This window comes from Amblyomma maculatum, chromosome 7 (assembly GCF_055883805.1).
Source record: "Amblyomma maculatum isolate TAMU_Amacu chromosome 7, ASM5588380v1, whole genome shotgun sequence".
Lineage (NCBI taxonomy): Eukaryota > Metazoa > Arthropoda > Arachnida > Ixodida > Ixodidae > Amblyomma > Amblyomma maculatum.
Genome location: NC_139350.1, coordinates 73114043 through 73133326, shown reverse-complemented (window position 1 = coordinate 73133326; position 19284 = coordinate 73114043). Strand labels below are relative to the sequence as shown.

Genomic DNA, 19284 nt, shown 5'->3' with positions numbered 1-19284 from the left:
AACCTATTCTTGCCTAGCTTTCAGCCACCAATCAGCTAACTTTCGTTTGTTTATTTCCACCCTTTTAAAGTCTATTTTTACTCCATTATCCTTAAAACCCCTCTCTGATTCTTCAACCTTTATCTTAATTGATAATTCCTGGCTGGTCCCCCTACTGCTGTTCAAATATTTGTTTGCCAGTTTTCTTGCCCGTCTTCTCCATCTTGTGTCAACATTCCTCATGTAGAGGTAGCTGAAGACTTTCCTAGCCCACCGCTTTCCTCCCATTTCTCTCAATCGTTGCTCAAACGCTATCTTGATGCTAGCTTCCCTGCTCTCAAAAGAAAAGCATCCCAAGTCACTCTGCACACCCTGGTTTGGCATATTCCCATGAGCTCCCAAAGCAAGCCTATCCACCCCGCGCTGCTTAATTTCCAACCGTGCTCGGACCTCTGTTCTCATACACAGGACTGCATTGGCAAAAGTTAAGACTAGGAACCATCACCCCTTTCGAAATCTATCGCACCACTTCATACCTATTGTAATTCCACAGTTGCCTGTTTAATTTTTTTTGCAAAATGGCTTGTTTTTATTAGTCCTCGTCCAAAAATCCGCACTTTGTGCATCAATAATGTACAAGGTTGCTTCTGAATTATATTCAAATGGCCTGAAACATGTCATGACACCATGTGACGTGACCCATGCATGGTGATATAGAGAAAAAGTAAAGTGAAAGAAATAAAGCAAACTTGAGGTAACTGAAAGAGGCCCCAACCCGGCCTACTTAAAAAATATGAAAGCGCAAAGTTTCATCACACTGTTCCCCACTCCAAATTCACTCAAACATAAGGAGAACAACAAGAAATAAATGAACTTAAAAAAACACCGGGCACTGTCCTCCCCCACACTTTCCCCATCTTCGCAATTCTTGGCCAGGCCACCCTGGTCCCCGCCCCCTTGCCCCTTGCAGACATGGAGAGTGCTTCATTGTCCCGACTCCTTGAGGAATTCTTCATAGGCTGCCGCGATTTCATCATCCATGTCGTCATTGCAGCAGTTGTTGCTTCCATCAGACACGTTGAGGTTCCCCATCTGTTCTGTGAGGAGAAGCTCATGGAAAAACCTCTCCTCTTCATTGGACACTGGAACACCGTCGGGGCCGCACGTAATGGGAAGGCTGTCTTCGCCTGGGCCAGCCGACGGGGAGCTCAAAGATGACGAAGAGCGGCCCCAGTTCATCTCGCGGAGCTCAAGGACATTCCGGACCATCAACGCCGCGGTCGGGTCGACGGCCTTCTTTAGAGAGATCTCGCGGAGCTTTTGAAACACGCTGTCGAGGGCGCTACTGTCGGCTGAAGCCGACGCAACTTTCTCATAGTTTTCCAGGTAGGCACCAATGAGCTTCAGCACCTGGATGGTACTCTTGATATTTTCCTTGGTGAGGGACTGCAGCAGAGCGTGCATCATGTTGGGAATGAAGGCTGCCAGGTGCTTCACCTTGTACGAGTTGTCTTCCCGCAAGAACGTCATCTGCGAGAAGAGCTCGGCAATAAAGAGGAGTAGCCCACGTAGGTAGGCATCATCAATTAAGTTGTCGGACCCCAAGTCATTCTGCTTGACGTACTCTTTGTGGCACCGGTCCAGGAGCAGGTTTGTGAAATCCTCCACGCCACGAATATGAAGGTTGCTCGCCAAGTGGTTGCACAAGCGTGCCCCGCTATACCTAAAGTTGGCTTCCTTTAAGCCCTGCTCGAAAATGGTGTCAACAACTTGACACAGGCCGCTTGCATCCGTAATTCCATTCAGTGTGCTGGTCAAATCCTCAATTTTGGAGTCAAACTCCGCAGGACACAGCGTTACGTCCTGAATGAAGCTCATGAGCCCCAGCATTGCATACTGGTTGGCATCCTGTGACTGAGGTGAAAGTGGGCACGGCTTGGCAACTTCCTGTGGCAGAGGGACTCGGAAGTGCCTCGGAACAAACTCGGGAGCATCAGGAGACAGGGTACTCTTGAGCACGAAGGATGGCATGCTTTTCCCTGACAGCTTGTCGTGTTGAGAAGTCGCACCGTCAGGGCAGTGCTTGTCCGACGCTTGTTCGGCGTTTCGAGTTTGCCTCAGCGGTGTGACCGCTGGTCCAGAAGCGACGCCGCTGGCTTTCGTTCGCGTGGACGCGTTCCCACTTGAATCCATTTTAAGCACAGTCTCTAAGCTGGGCGGACAGGCACAATTTCCTTCTAGCACTGGATTCCAAAATGGAACAAAATGGAGCACTGCCGATCAGTGTTGCCAACTTAAAAAATAGAAATCCTGCAACAAGAACTCTCAAAACCCGCTAAATGTATTTATGTGCCAAAAAGTTCATTTTTGTAGATTTTATTCAGTTTGTAAACAAGTATAACTAATGTAAAAAGAAAGAACGCACTTTTTTTTTCCTACTAAAAACCATTGAATATATTAAAGTTCTAAAAACTATTCTTTTTTTTTAAGTTTGCGAAATGGAAAGTACTGACTAGACACTGCTGAGGACGTCCTGCCTGACTGCAGGCACAATCACAGAAAGATGTCTGCTTCATCTGCAAACGACTGACTACTCGTACCGCTGGTACCAGGTACAGGTGGGCTTCCAGTGCTGTTGTCAGCGTATGCCTCCATCGTGCCTATCTTTTGAACTACATTTGGTGGCAGTTCGTAGTTTGAGCAGCATTTAGCCTGCAGGTTCGAGGAGTAGGTTCAAACGCACAGTTTTGAAAAGTGCCGCAGAAGTCGAGTCATGGTACCAGACCATCTTTTGGGATGATCCGTCGCTTCTGCGCATGCGCCAGCTGAAAGAAGTGAGGAGAAATAACTTGCCGGACGTGACGTAAAACTTATTTTATGTTTTGTTTGTAAAATGTCTGCCGTTTCTCGTCACCGTTTCTATAGTATTCTAGTTCACTATAGCCGTTTCTACGGCCTAGTGCGCTTGTATGGAGGCGCCACTGCTCCGGAACAAGTGGCGCCATCTCCCGCCGGCGCACCCGTATGTGGTACGTCTGCTCGTCGGAGGCGGCGGAGTGAACGCGAAGTCTACGCTTCTCGACAGCAAACTTGTTAGAACGAAGCTTTCTTCGGCCATTTCCTGCCTCGTGCCACATGCGCACGTAAGAGACATGTGTACCATGTGTTTGTGTTGAAAACTAAATCAAAATCAAAGCAAAGAAAGCCGCTACTCGTTTATGTCGTCTGGTAGAAGGCCGCCGGCGCTTGGGGCGCAGCGCATCGTCGGCGCGCGATCGCTTCTGCCGGCGGCTCTTCGTTTTTTTTTTTTCTTTTTGAAGTACGAATTTGAAATCCGCGGAATTTGGCAGTTTGAAAGTAAGTAGATCAATAAAACAAAAACTAAGCCAGTGTGCAATGCGCGCCACTGGCTTTTCCCCTCGATCGGTGGCAGTGCATGTGTAGACGGCATATGTTCGACTCCCCCGAACCGAAAGCCGAGTAAAGCTGGGCACCGTCAGTCAATGGAATCGCTCTTCAAAAAAAAAAAAAAAAAAAAGAAAAAAAAGCATGCTCTTTCGCAGGACAGGACGAGCCCAGGTTGTATCTGGAGATGTGCCCTAAGGCGCCGGGCCATGTGTGCACGTGCTTTTTCGCCACTTGGCAGTTCTGCCGTAATTTTTATTTTCTACTCGGTGCGTCGAAACGAGAGGTGACTTTTGACGGTGCAGTGCGCAGAAAAACAGGCATAGATGAGCAAGCTCCGCAGCGCGTGCTGTTCTGAGGTGGCGATCCTAGAATGTTGAGACATATTTTAAGAATAACTGCTTGGTGCGCGGTCAGAAACTGTACGAAGCCAGCACGTGTGTGGAGTGCGCGAGGAACTTCAGAGTGCAGAGGGGCCCTCGGATATCTTCGGAAAATGCATGCCTTCTACGACGTCAGCTTGGAGGTTAGTTTTATTCAGCCCTTTCGGCATCTCTTCACCACATGTGTAATTCGTTTTTTTTTCTTAATGTAGTTTTTGGCAAATTAACCCACGCAATATCACCGAGGCCAGTTGCATCTGCAAGGTCGGGGACCTCTGTTACTGATGAGTCGCATCCCTCTCGTATGATTTCCACGGAAACCGAAAACACTTTGATTTTCGGTTGCTTCCCGGCGGTTTTTTGATAACTATTAAGGAACCCATAAACACAGCAGTAAATCAAGCTGTAAGTCTCAAAGGAGGTTTTCTCTTTGCGGAGAGCCGTGAACGCGTGGCAAGAGCGTGCACTCCTGCAATGTGCTTCGCTCTCGATGTCGTACTTCTTCAGGCTAGATTTCCCAAAAACGAGCGCCGAGAACAGCTGGGAACTATAATTACGAAGTCATAAAAAAAAAAACAAAAAAAAAAAAAAACATCCCGCTGGGCAGGAAGACTGCGAGCTCTCTACAACACACAGGCCGTGTCCGAAGACGTGCCGAGCACTGGTTCCAAGCCTGCACGCATAGTACAACTCTTAGGGCTTCAGCTGAGTCCAGAAAAAAAAAAAAAAGCACTACCCCGTTTTTTTGTTTCTCGCATGCCGCGCACTCGATACAACCAAGCGATCGGTCGTGCGCATGTTTGAAAGAAACCTAGCGCGCAGTCCTGAAAAAAAACATGGGAAATGCGCAGCCGAAACGAAAAGCAATGGGTGCGATATCAGGTTGGAAATGACCATAATGACAACAGCAAGTAGAGGCTCTTGTTTCAGTCGGCGTTTATTTTTTTATTCTTACGGGGAACCAGGAACAAATCGGAACACCGCGTATACACGCTGCCCACTGCTGCGGATCCAGACAGCCGCCTTTCTCGACGGCGCCTCCCAGATGACGCCACATCTACGGCCAAAGCTGCAGCGCACCCAAGGCGCACCAGGCCAGATCGCTCGCAAGCCGGACTTGACTGTGGCGATGGTGGCGGACGGGATTCTTGGCATCGTAGTTTGAATACCGTAGCCGAGTGGCTGTGTGTGGCCGTGTTCCCAGGTGTTCCTTGAGCTCAGCCTCGCGTACTGCTGTTCGTCAAGCGGCATGCTGTGATAGCACTGTCTCCGACCTGTGGACTCTGCGACGCTAGTTCGCAAGCCTGTCAGCCCGCCCTTGTCGTTGGAACATGCCTGCAGTATGTTGCAAGTAACTGGTGTGGTCAGCATTCCATGTACTTACTTGCATTTCCCGAAATTTATACGAGTCACTGCCTTTGAATCATCCGAAAGTACGTATACAATTGTACTGAGGTGTACAGCGCAAGTAACGCAACACATGGGATGTGAAAAACTCAACTCCGATCGAGTGCGTAGTTGAATGGAATCTCGTTGTCATTTTTATCGTTGTCCTCGACTTCGACACCACTATTTAGGAGCAGTGGTAAACTTTAATCACCTCGAAATACCAGTATAAAAAGACCTGTAATTTGTACGAAATTGCTTCTCTATCCTGGATTTCAAGAGGTTGGTTAGTGTATCCGCAGGGCAATTGTTTTGCCATTTTCGTTGCCTTTATCGGATGTACAAACACGGAATTCGGTGTCCAATTGATGCAGGCAGCTTGGCACAGCTAATCTATTATGAAGCTCCGGTGCGGTAGCCAGCCCGGGACTAACCGGGAAATAGAACCTCAACCGGGAAGGCCAGCTATTCATCACAGCTCTCAAGCGACTCGCTGCCGGCCTACTGGACTAGTCATGCAACCGTGGAACCCAGGTTTATTTTCAAGTAAACTTCTGTACTTAGGAGTCCCGGGAGGTAGACCGCCCGCGCAAAGAAAAAATGCTCTCCACATCTCCCGACGCTGTCCTGCCTCTAGTTTTGCTCCTAAAGTTGAAGGCTCGAAGCGCAAGCTGTGAAAGTCCTGGTATTTTTGCACAGTATTTATCTTCCAGCTGCTCAAGCTCTAGATAGTTCTTGTGTCGAATTCCTGTAGTTTTTTTTTTTCCCAGAAAGCATCCCACAACATCCTATTTGATCGATGTTATTTCTACTTGCCCTGTTGTGCTTATCATTGTAGACGAGCATGTAGACGTGTCAAAACAATAACTAAACAGTGCTGCTTTCGTGATTCCATCTTTGTCCAGTCATTGCCCTTGCGACTAGTTGCAGCATGCGGCAAAAACAAAGTTTGCCAAGTAATTATTTCCTCTGCCTTAGGGAAAACAGGCCAGCTGTGAAAGCTGCAAAGATATGGACTCATATCCCTTCATATTGTTTCACACAATCATGTTAATGATGTGTTGCATCTTCAAAGATTTAAGCATTCTGCTTGCCAGCGCAAGACGGAACATTTATTGCGAACTGCATATTGGTTGTGTAGTGTCAAAATACACACATGCATCTCGATGTCACGACATACAATACCCTCGGGTGGTCACAAAGTACTCCATATGTCATGATAGCCAACTGCAGCTATGGAATAAAAAAGGTATATGGACATAAATCATTGCTAGAGTAACAAAACTGCGTAAATTTGCACTGTTAAAAATATTAAACACTACACAGTGAAAGTAGTTTTGCTAGAACCATTGCTGTGACTGACATGGCAAACAGTGCTTGTTGCCTTTAGTGATGTGTTGAGCACAAGGCCTGCATGGAGATTTTAATCCTATCAGTTAGGTGGAGTTATGTCCTGTTTTTGTTGTGTTGTCAAGCATGCAGGCCAAGGTAATGCCATATGGTCCTTGGTTCCAACGCTGCAATTCTGAAAAAGTGACTCCCAACACATGTCCAATGTACACAGTCCCACTGCTGACCGTGCATATTCCTAAGTGATGTCCAAGTCTTGGGCAGACACTTATCGACGCAGCTCACAAAGCAACATTCCTGCCAAGGTGGTTGCCTACCATAAAAACCACATGCCATAGCTGCCATTCATGGCAGCCCAGAGGTAATGAAGTGCTGACGAAACACATTTGAGGTGTTCAGTGAGTTTACACAAGAGGGAGTTGTTAATCTGGTTACTTAGTCATCCAGTGAAATTTACACTGTATTTATTTTGTTAAACAAAGCTCCTTTTGTGAAGTAAAACAAGCTCCTAGTAGCAACAGGCGCAAAGCAGGCAAATTGCAATTCATATTGAAATACTTATTGTGAATTGTTTTATTGTCGGATTCCTTTGAAGGGACACTAAGGAGGATGGAAAGCAGTTTTCCTGTATCACTAAGATACAGTGTTCTAATAAAGAGACCACACGAGTCGCTTTGGGACGTTAAACCCCACAAACCATTAAAGAGACCACTTAAAATGAAAGCAGAAGTTTTAAAAGGATGGAAAGACCAAGAAACCGAACAAAGATGCTGCCATTACCGGCTAATTTTGCAAGTAAAATGCATGCTTCCACACAGAAGTTTTGGTGCAGATTACTGCAAGATATATTGTGTCATGAGCCACTCTAATGTGGCAGTGACACGTCCTTTTCAGCAAGGTCATCATGAATTGACTCATGGGAAGGCTTCAATTTAAATTTTCTCACCAATAAATATTATATGCCACAATTGCTGCCAGACAACACAGCCATAACGAGAGAAATAATCAAATATTTACCGAGACCAATGACTCAATGGAGTTCTCCTCAGTGTCCCTTTAAAAGGGTGCACTTTAGTATTCAAGCAAAGTATGCACTGATGCATGTGAGAAAATATTCTGAGGTAACACAATCTTTGCTCCAAGAGAAGACTGGCAACTTCACCACAAAGAGGGAAAACAGCTGCCCGGGTACACTGGTACAGCACATACAGCAATCGCAATAATTAGCAGACATGCATTGCAATTCACAGAATGTCACGAAATGTGGTCGCTAGGTTAAATGTAATAGCATTAAATGTGCAAGCATATTTTGCAGATTGCTGAGTTTTATTTGTTGCTTCAATTATTTATTTCATATATACGGCAACACCTTTGGTCAACAAAAAAAAAAAGGGCGTGTAGGTGCCAGGAAAGGGGTCAGATTAGATGTGCTAGGTTTCTCTCCTGGAGGCGCAAGGAGAGAATCATTCTCCTGTAACCAGTTGACAGTGGATTCATCCGAATGTGAAGGTCTGATGTTCGACGACCCAAAAGTTACCTAAACGGGCATCTCTGCCAGCTGTCGACCGGAGTATATGCAAGAGATGTGGTCGTGTAGCCTAAGCACGGACGTCTGCACGAAAGAAGGAAAAAAAAAGCTCACATTTTGGGTATCACATCAAAAATATGTGTAAGCCCACTCAGCAACCAAAAATGACCTACACTGGGCATGCATACAACACATGAATATGTCAGCGCAACTTAACAGTGTTGGCCGTTCATGTCATATCGTAATTATGGTGCAGTGAGGCTTGCTGATGAATTAAACAGGCTCTGCTCATCGCAAACCTCTCAGCAACACCTTCCCACAATCAGTGTCCTGACCTTTCAATAAGACAGCTTTCTCCTCCTCGCATTGCTAGAATGCATCAGAACGTTCTTGCTCACAGCATATAAATGCGATCAATATGATAAAGCTCACCATGAATGTCATTACGGTTTTTTCCCCTCCCCCCTTATCATCTGCCTGTACTGTATGCACAGCTTTCTTGATCTATCCACATCTAAATGAGAACAACTTAAGGGAATAGTGAGGGCAAAATGAACTTGGTCTATACCAATGAATACTGTGTTCTAATAATGAAACACAGGCTTTTTCTATGGTAGAAGTTTTATAGATTACAAAAGTATGGAAACTAAAATACAGCTAAGCCACCAATGGCCACTTTTGTAAGTAAACCGTGGTGACGTTACTTAATGTTTACTCCTGCAGATCTCCAATGCACGACTACGCAGCCGTTCACTACTGATTGATGATAAGTGTGTTTTGCAGCATGAGCTGCATCTCCTATGGATTACAGAGCTCAAAACTCGGAAAATCTGGTGTTTCTACAAAGTACACGCCTATTGTTTACATTAGTGCGTTTTGAAGGTTCGAAAAAAAAAATAGCAATACTTTAACCTGGCCTTGCACGAAGTTGTTGGGAATGCACATGATACAGTTTTTGCATGTTGGACTAGATAGAAAAATAAGTGCCCAGCCCACACTGTCGAGGTACGCATTACTACAGGTGAAATGGTTCAGGCTTCTGGGAAATATCAGCTGCCTGACATAGCATCTTCCTAAATGTTCAAGCTTTGTACTATTGTTGAAGGCCACTTTATCATTAATAAAGGAACAAATATGGTTTATGTGTTAATAACTGGTGCTTTTTCAATGTATTATGTTCTTTTTTTTAGTTTTTCCCTTAATTTCTTTTGCTTTGTGATGCTAGACAAACTCTAATGGTACACTTTTAAACTTCTCTGTCCAAAGCTGAACATGTATATCTGCCATGCATGTGACAGCTGTAATACTAGAAAGGTTACACACTGCGACATCTCAGCGACAGGTACAGCTGCTTGCCCCAAGGTCGTGATATTTAATCCCAGTGATAACAGCCGCACTTTGGTGGAGGCTAAATGCAAACGCATTTGTTTCCTGCGAGATGTCAACGCAAAGTGGAAAGTCCAGGGAGTCAATTTATCTAGAGCTCTCCACTGCAGTATTCTTCATAGCTACATATGTCACTTTAGGATGTGAAACCCTACATGCCACATGTAGGATGTGTTGTTTCTTAGATTTTGGAACCTCTCATCTATGTTGCACAACATTTGGCTAATTGTAGTTCTCAAACAGTTGTTAAAGATGAAACCAAAGCAGTTATTGGCATGGTTTCCCGCTTGGATTAATTTGCTAATTGCAATCTTTTGAAACTCGCATCACTGCTAGACAGTTCAAATAGTAGGCAGTTGAATTACAAGAATGATGTGAATCATGCATTTCAGTTGACAAATGGAAAGTAATGGTCCCCTCCATGCATGCACAGGTGCCCATAGATAAGTACATAATTGGGTGTGTGATTGTGACATATCAAGGGTCTACAGAAAGCCATGTTGAGCCAGTGTGATATTCTTCATGAAGACTAAAATAAAATTGTACAACTGCTGCTGTCCATTGCAGAAAAATTTGGTCATTTTGTGTGTGATTAACTGACCATGAATAGCATTTTAATCAGAGTGATATATAATATGTGGTTTAGCATCCTAAAACAACTATGAGGGACGCAACAGTTGAGGCCTCCTGTACAATTTCGACCAAGTGGGGTTCTTTTACATGCACTGACACCGCACAGTGCATGACAGCCTATTGTTTTGCCTCTATTGAAATGCCTCTGCTGTAGCTGGAACCAAATCTGCATCCATGGGTTCGGCAGCCAAGCACTTTAACTACCGAGCCAGCACAATGGGGTCAAGTAATAAAATGCATGCCATTACATTTCCTTCACAGAACTAATGTATACAAGAAAAAGTACATAGCAAAAAAAAACGAGTTTTATTACACATTATATTCACATGTAAGTAACATCCTCTTGGAAGAAAGTTCTGATAATATTTTCATGGAAACAATGAACATGTTACAAAAAAAAAGCAATGCACTTGCTGCACTCCAATTGTTAATGGGCAAGGTTGCATCTATGCTACTAGACTGCACTTCTCACAAAAAAAAACAAAAAAACCACAAGCCCCATCTGCTTTAGCCAATCACTTGAAACTAACAGAGACAGATGTCGCACACCACAGGCTGGTTGTCTCGCAACATATCTGCATTTGTTGCGTTTCAATTTCATGCCTTTCCACTTAGCTTCAACTGTTGCCAGCATTACTAGTCAGCCATCTTTTGTGAAATATTTTTTAAGCTGTTCAGATCAGCATCCTTGTTAACGATGGTCTCGGGCATTCTTGATGCTATCATTTTCACATCTTCCTCACCTGGAAGAATGAAGAAAATGAAAAGCCTTGAGCATACAAAAAATTAGGGAGGCACCTAATCTCCACCTGTAAGGGTATGATGCACCAGCATTAATGGCTCTTGTCAGCAGATCCCACTGAGGATTCCCATTCATTTACATGCCCTTTGCTACAAACTTAATCACTAATTCCTTAGTTCATGTCTCTGTTATCTCACACATACTCATTAGCATATGGTCGTAGGTGGCCCTGTTATGTGATAGGCAACCTGGCATAGATTTCTTACTCGAAGCTGAAACGTCCCGCAACATATTTCAAAATATAACTTTGTAAGCTCGAGTTAACAGCTCCTGCCATGTCGTGTGGTCTCGTGACAGTTGGCTCGTGGTACTTTTGGCTTGTGCACAGGGTCTGTCTGTTAATCATAATGGCTAACATGCATGGAAAAGACATTTTTGCACAAACATTGGTGGCAAATGGTCAAGTGGTGCACTGCAGATTCTGAAATGTACACCTATATGCATGCAAGGGCGGCATCATCACATAGCATAATCAAGAGTTCTGTCAGTACCTGCAGTTGCATGGCACTCCAATGCCCATTAAAGGGCCACCTCTGACAATGGTTGTTGTTACCACAAGACCAGTTCTAACAGCGTGCTGGCACAATTCCACTGAGCGATGGGCATATATATACATACCTTAGATAGCTCATGATTATGGGTCTCATTATGACTTCCAAGGAGTTCCTGTCGTCAGAAGCCCTACACTTTATGAAAGCAGGACAGCTGTCTTGAAAGGTGATGAAAAGAAATAACCAGGTTACCTTACCACAACGTTAATTTACAGAGGGTGAATATGCTGCATGAAGATACCAAGAGGCTTGTACAAAGAACATTGAGAGTGAAATGGCAGGATTTTTGAAACATTGAAATAAACAAAAAACTAAACTTTGTCAAACCTGTCATCGAGGAATGGAAATCATGCAGTCATCAAAAACACACCATGGAGTACATTTCAGGTAATCTTCACAAAAGACACACCCACACATGACACACAGCTTCATACTTATGAAAGATGACAAACGAATATGCAAGGAGTGTGGATATGAACTAACAATAAACCATGTCTTACTTACATCTGTGCCAGACTCGAGAAAAAAGGAGGAGAATATTTTGTACAATTTTGCAACATCCTTTTCCATCCCAGCATGATCCTAGGAGAGACTGCACTAGTCCGAATTCCCTGCATTTTTGGTTTCCTAAAATGACTCAACGTTCCTGAACAAGCCACATCCTAAAGAACACTAGTCATTACACACAAAATAAATACATTAAACCTTATTCTTGGTGCATGGCCGCTTTAGTCGGGTATGCATCATAAAAACCAACACAACGCTTATAAGCTTTCAGTCTTGTGTGGTCCTTATTTACGTGACAGCGCTGTCATGTGGGTCTAATGTCGCAGCGATCAGAAAGTGAAATTTTCTAAATGGCAGCATAAATTTAAAAACCGTGAAGGCGATTCTACAGATCTCTAAAGACACGCGGGTGTTTTGCTTCGACTGGAGTACTCGAGTGTCTTATCAGCGTTCACCTTTGTCTGAAAGCCTGTAGTGAAAGTGTTAAAGAGAAGACATTTTTGAACAGTGCGTTTCTGAAGGCGTTGCTTCACTTTACGGGGCCCACAAAATGAAGCTGAATGTCAAACGCCGCCTAGGTAGGTTTTCTAGCAAGACAGCGATGTAGCGTGGAAAATCGCTCCGCCGGACCAGCGCTGACCGCGGATTTGAAAGGCGAACTGTTCAAACTTTTAGCTACTGACCACACCTAAATGAGTTGTGCATGGTCAAGGCAGAATTTTTCCACTGAGAACTGGTATACCATCGATTTTGCACCCAATATTATGAAAATCCGTCCTCTCTTCAGTGGAGCTATGCGCATCAGGGTAGGCCAGCCGTAGGAACACGGATGTGTGGTTGTAGCAACGATCGCTTGCATGACACTCTCTGCACAATTCCAAGAATCAGCGTCTGCAACGAAATGTGCAGCTCACATTTTCTACCGCGTACCGAAGTCCGGCGACGCATGCATATCTCCCGCGCTCGTTCAGATCACGCTAACCTCGAGCATGCGGGCGTTTAAACTACATGTACGCAAAATTGAACGACGAGAAAAAGATGCAGGCTGAGTACTTGCCTAGACTTCCTCTAAATACCAAAAACCATTGCTGTTTGTAGGGAAATGGATCATTCGCGCTTCTGGCTTTCCGGTTGTGCACTCATGTATAGCGGTGAAGCGGGTCTTCATCTCGACAAGTCGACGTGCAGCTCGCCGCAGTAACTGCGCAGGCTTCGAGTAGATTCGGCGTGTCTTTTGCCACCTACAGCTCTGAGGTAGAATCTAAAGGAAGGATTTAACTAGGATCATTCTATTTCTTCTGTTTGCATGTGAGGAGCGAGCATATGACATATGTCACATACAGCATATATACATACTTTAGATGGCCGAATGTTCTGCACGGCGAGGTGTGTGTTTTGTGCCGGCGCTCGATCTTCGGAGGTCGATGCAGGGCCTAACGCAGCGTAAATACTAGGAATAGCTCGCTTCCATTACAGGCGGATCGAGGTGATAGTTTAGTGCGAAACGAAAGCTGCTATGTGCGTATCTCGATGCCAACTGGTGGAGCTGGTGCAGTACGTCGCATAGCCTGCAGATGCGTGACAAGCGATGCTTGCCGTACACAATCCTGAGTGAAGAGCGTGATCCGTGATCTCTGTTAGAATGGATGAACTCTTCTTAGATACTCATCGGGAGTGGCGGTGACAAACGCGTTCGACGTGCATATAGCCATGAGCCTGTATATCGACGTCCGCCGTATCTTTACGAGAATCGAATGGGTACGTCGGACGTATCACACACTTCGTTTGATAATTGCCGATCCAATAGGTAGCTGCAAAGAGACACCGATACCGATGTCGCTGTTTCCAGCCTTACAGAACACGCCGGGCATGGTGAAGTGCACAGGACCGCTATTTCTGACCGCCAACGTTTGTCACTCAGGGAAACAAGAGAGCAAGTCTAGCGAAAAGAGCGAGCAAATAAAATAAACGAACCCAACAAAAAGAAAGGGGAGCACAAAAGGCAAAGGTGGGGTCATTTTAGCTGCTACCACCCCGCCAACCGTTTTTTTTTCCTCCCTCGGCTGGACTATCTTGCATAAGTAGTGTACGATGATTGAACGGGACTGCGGCAGCAAAGTCGAAGTTTATTGGTTTATTCGCACTTTTATAACATTTTTTCCTGTCTTGCCTAAGATGTGGAAAATAAACCAACAGCAATGTATTTAGGCTGATACCAGTAAATAAACTACAGTTTAGCATCCGATGCATTCTTTATCATGTGCTTGCAGAGCTGAATTTTAGTATTTCTTTTACCACTTTCATCTTTGTTGTGAACTCGTAAAATCTTCCTATCATGCCATACATTTATGCGGCACGTAGCAACATCTTCTGCTCATTCGATAATTTCCATAGCATCAAGTTTTATTTTTCTTTCTAGGGTTTGCATGATACCGACCCTCTAACACGCAAGACTTCAACGCCTCACTTTCAGTGTAAACAGCAGTGTTCTTTGAATGGCTGATTCCACTCAGTCGCTTCTGTGGAAGGAAAAAGGCCTCTGTTCGTCGGTTTCCCAGTGTTCAGTGTGCTAGCGGTTATTCGCTTCTCGTGCGAGGCAGCGCCATGAGCAGCGAGATGCCATGCTTTTGCCAAACACAAGCATACATGATGTACGAAAAGCTAAAAACGATTAACGAAAGGCGCTACTTGTACTGGACCGGGAGCACGTTTCGTCCGCTGGGGTACAGTGTTGGCTGTAGCCGGGACGCACATCAGCAGCACGCGCGAGACCTAGCAGCATGGCCTCTGAGATCTGAAGGCCATGCTAGCAGACGCTCTTCGCGCGTGTGGAGCAGCCGCTTGCAGGCAACCTCCGCGATTTTTATTGGTCTTGAAGGTGTTTCAAACCAACAGAAAATCAAAAAAGGACTACGTATGGAAAAGCGCGCCTGCAAATGTTTGGCGCGCGCGCAACACATGTATTGGTATGCATGGATGGATATGGCTGAACCCTTTGAATCGGGCGGCGGCGTCACAAGCCGCCTAGCCATTTTATAATATAGTTTGAACCTATTCTTGCCTAGCTTTCAGCCACCAATCAGCTAACTTTCGTTTGTTTATTTCCACCCTTTTAAAGTCTATTTTTACTCCATTATCCTTAAACCCCTCTCTGATTCTTCAACCTTTTTCTTAATTGATAATTCCTGGCTGGTCCCCCTACTGCTGTTCAAATATTTGTTTGCCAATTTTCTTGTCCGTCTTCTCCATCTTGTGTCAACATTCCTCATGTAGAGGTAGCTGAAGACTTTCCTAGCCCACCGCTTTCCTCCCATTTCTCTCAATCGTTGCTCAAACGCTATCTTGATGCTAGCTTCCCTGCTCTCAAAAGAAAACCATCCCAAGTCACTCTGTACACCCTGGTTTGGCATATTCCCATGAGCTCCCAAAGCAAGCCTATCCACCCCGCGCTGCTTAATTTCCAACTGTGCTCGGACCTCTGTTCTCATACACAGGACTGCATTGGCAAAAGTTAAGACTAGGAACCATCACCCCTTTCGAAATCTCTCGCACCACTTCATACCTATTGTAATTCCACAGTTGCCTGTTTAATTTTTTTTGCAAAGTGGCTTGTTTTTATTAGTCCTCGTCCAAAAATCCGCACTTTGTGCATCAATAATGTACAAGGTTGCTTCTGAATTATATTCAAATGGCCTGAATCATGTCATGACACCATGTGACGTGACCCATGCATGGTGATATAGAGAAAAAGTAAAGTGAAAGAAATAAAGCAAACTTGAGGTAACTGAAAGAGGCCCCAACCCGGCCTACTTAAAAAATATGAAAGCGCAAAGTTTCATCACACTGTTCACCATTCCAAATTCACTCAAACATAAGGAGAACAACAAGAAATAAATGAATACTTGAGAAAACACCGGGCACTGTCCTCCCCCACACTTTCCCCATCTTCGCAATTCTTGGCCAGGCCACCCTGGTCCCCGCCCCCTTGCCCCTTGCAGACATGGAGAGTGCTTCATTGTCCCGACTCCTTGAGGAATTCTTCATAGGCTGCCGCGATTTCATCATCCATGTCGTCATTGCAGCAGTTGTTGGAGTATCTGCTTCCATCAGACACGTTGAGGTTCCCCATCTGTTCTGTGAGGAGAAGCTCATGGAAAAACCTCTCCTCTTCATTGGACACTGGAACACCGTCGGGGCCGCACGTAATGGGAAGGCTGTCTTCGCCTGGGCCAGCCGACTGGGAGCTCAAAGATGACGAAGAGCGGCCCCAGTTCATCTCGCGGAGCTCAAGGACATTCCGGACCATCAACGCCGCGGTCGGGTCGACGGCCTTCTTTAGAGAGATCTCACGGAGCTTTTGAAACACGCTGTCGTATGCGCTACTGTCGGCTGAAGCCGACGCAACTTTCTCATAGTTCTCCAGGTAGGCACCAATGAGCTTCAGCACCTGGATGGTACTCTTGATATTTTCCTTGGTGAGGGACTGCAGCAGAGCGTGCATCATGTTGGGAATGAAGGCTGCCAGGTGCTTCACCTTGTACGAGTTGTCTTCCCGCAAGAACGTCATCTGCGAGAAGAGCTCGGCAATAAAGAGGAGTAGCCAACGTAGGTAGGCATCATCAATTAAGTTATCGGACCCCAAGTCATTCTGCATGACGTACTCTTTGTGGCACCGGTCCAGGAGCAGGTTTGTGAAATCCTCCACGCCACGAATATGAAGGTTGCTCGCCAAGTGGTTGCACAAGCGTGCCCCACTATACCTAAAGTTGGCTTCCTTCAAGCCCTGCTCGAAAATGGTGTCAACAACTTGACACAGGCCGCTTGCATCCGTAATTCCATTCAGTGTGCTGGTCAAATCCTCAATTTTGGAGTCAAACTCCGCAGGACACAGCGTTAAGTCCTCAATGAAGCTCATGAGCCCCAGCATTGCATACTGGTTGGCATCCTGTGACTGACGTGAAAGTGGGCACGGCTTGGCAACTTCCTGTGGCAGAGGGACTCGGAAGTGCCTCGGAACAAACACGGGAGCATCAGGAGACAGGGTACTCTTGAGCACGAAGGGTGGCATGCTTTTCCCTGACAGCTTGTCGTGTTGAGAAGTCGCACCGTCAGGGCAGTGCTTGTCCGACGCTTGTTCGGCGTTTCGAGTTTGCCTCAGCGATGTGACCGCCGGTCCGGAAGCGACGCCGCTGGCTTTCGTTCGCGTGGAAGCGTTCCCACTTGAATCCATGCTAAGCACAGTCTCTAAGCTAGGCGGACAGGCACAATTTCCTTCTAGCACTGGATTCCAAAATGGAACAAAATGGAGCACTGCCGATCAGTGTTGCCAACTTAAAAAATAGAAATCCTGCAACAAGAACTCTCAGAACCCGCTAAAAACCGCTAAATGTATTTATGTGCCAAAAAGTTCATTTTTGTACATTTTATTCAGTTTGTAAACAGGTATAACTAATGTAAAAAGAAAGAACGCCATTTTTTTTCTACTAAAAACCATTGAATATATTAAAGTTCTAAAAACTATTTTTTTTTTTTTTAAGTTTGCGAAATGGAAAGTACTGACTAGACACTGCTGAGGACGTCCTGCCTGACTGCAGGCACAATCACAGAAAGATGTCTGCTTCATCTGCAAACGACTGACTACTCGTACCGCTGGTACCAGGTACAGGTGGGCTTCCAGTGCTGTTGTCAGCGTATGCCTCCATCGTGCCTATCTTCTGAACTACATTTGGTGGCAGTTCGTAGTTTGAGCAGCATTTACCCTGCAGGTTCGAGGATTAGGTTCAAACGCACATTTTTGAAAAGTGCCGCAGAAGTCGAGTCATGGTACCAGACCATCTTTATTGCAATGCTCCGTCGCTTCTGCGCATGCGCCAGCTGAAAGAAGTGAGGAGAAATAACTTGCCGGACGTGACGTAAAACTTGTTTTATGTTTTGCTTGTAAAATGTCTGCCGTTTCTCGTCGCCGTTTCTATAGTATTCTAGTTCACTATAGCCGTTTCTATGGCCTAGTGCGCTGGTATAGAGGCGCCACTGCTCCGGAAAAGTGGCGCCACCTCCCGCCGGCGCACCCGTATGTGGTACGTCTGCTCGTCGGAGGCGGCGGAGTGAACGCGAAGTGTACGCTTATCGAGAGCAAACTTGTTAGAACGAAGCTTTCTTCGGCCATTTCCTGCCTCGTGCCACATGCGCACGTACCATGTGTTTGTGTTGAAAAATAAATCAAAATCAAAGCAAAGAAAGCCGCTACTCGTTTATGTCGTCTGGTAGAAGGCCGCCGGCGCTTGGGGCGCAGCGCATCGTCGGCGCGCGATCGCTTCTGCCGGCGGCTCTTCATTTTTTTTTTCTTTTTGAAGTACGAATTTGAAATCCGCGCAATTTGGCAGATTGAAAGTAGATCAATAAAACAAACACTAAGCCAGTGTGCAATGCGCACCACTGGCTTTTCCCCTCGATCGGTGGCAGTGCATGTGTAGACGGCATATGTTCGACTCCCCCGAACCGAGAGCCGAGTAAAGCTGGGCACCGTCAGTCAATGGAATCGCTCTTCAAAAAAAAAAAAGAAAGAAAAAGCAAGCTCTTTCGCAGGACAGGACGAGCCCAGGTTGTATCTGGAGATGTGCCCTAAGGCGCCGGGCCATGTGTGCACGTGATTTTCGCCACTTGGCAGTTCTGCCGTAATTTTTATATTCTACTCGGTGCGTCGAAACGAGAGGTGACTTTTGACGGTGCAGTGCGCAGAAAAACAGGCATAGATGAGCAAGCTCCGCAGCGCGTGCTGTTCTGAGGTGGCGATCCTAGAATGTTGAGACATATTTTAAGAATAACTGCTTGGTGCGCGGTCAGAAACTGTACGAAGCCAGCACGTGTATGTAGTGCGCGAGGAACTTCACAGTGCAGAGGGGCCCTCGGATATCTTCGGAAAATGCGCGCCTTCTACGACGTCAGCTTGGATGTTAGTTTTATTCAGCCCTTTCGGCATCTCTTCACCACATGTGTAATTCGTTTTTTTTTCTTAATGTAGTTTTTGGCAAATTAACCCACGCAATATCACCGAGGCCAGTTGCATCTGCAAGGTCGGGGACCACTGTTAACGATGAGTCGCATCGCTCTCGTATGATTTCCACGGAAACCGAAAACACTTTGATTTTCGGTTGCTTCCCGGCGGTTTTTTGATAACTATTAAGGCACCCATAAACACAGCAGTAAATCGAGCTGTAAGTCTCAAAGGAGGTTTTCTCTTTGCGGAGAGCCGTGAACGCGTGGCAAGAGCGTGCACTCCTGCAATGTGCTTCGCTCTCGATGTCGTACTTCTTCAGGCTAGTCTTCCCAAAAACGAGCGCCGAGAACAGCTGGAAACTATAATTACGAAGAAAA

The 19284-nt window shown here is 45.7% G+C and overlaps 2 protein-coding genes across 2 annotated transcripts; both read right to left on the bottom strand.

Annotated features, from left to right (window-relative positions):
• Positions 1–492: 492 nt before the first annotated feature.
• LOC146183635 (polyadenylate-binding protein-interacting protein 1-like) lies at positions 493–2219 on the bottom strand. The gene has a single exon (XM_084608733.1). It carries the CDS (start codon positions 2170–2172, stop codon positions 964–966), a length of 1209 nt encoding a protein of 402 aa, XP_084464859.1. The 5' UTR covers positions 2173–2219; the 3' UTR covers positions 493–963.
• A 13303-nt stretch (positions 2220–15522) lies between these two features.
• LOC146183634 (polyadenylate-binding protein-interacting protein 1-like) lies at positions 15523–17211 on the bottom strand. The gene has a single exon (XM_084608732.1). The coding sequence runs from the start codon at positions 17138–17140 to the stop codon at positions 15923–15925; it is 1218 nt and encodes a 405-aa protein (XP_084464858.1). The 5' UTR covers positions 17141–17211; the 3' UTR covers positions 15523–15922.
• Between the last annotated feature and the right edge of the window lie 2073 nt (positions 17212–19284).

Coding starts and splice junctions, on each gene's coding strand:
- LOC146183635 (XM_084608733.1), bottom strand. CDS start 2,172: ATGGATTCAAGTGGGAACGCGTCCACGCGAACGAAAGCCAGCGGCGTC.
- LOC146183634 (XM_084608732.1), bottom strand. CDS start 17,140: ATGGATTCAAGTGGGAACGCTTCCACGCGAACGAAAGCCAGCGGCGTC.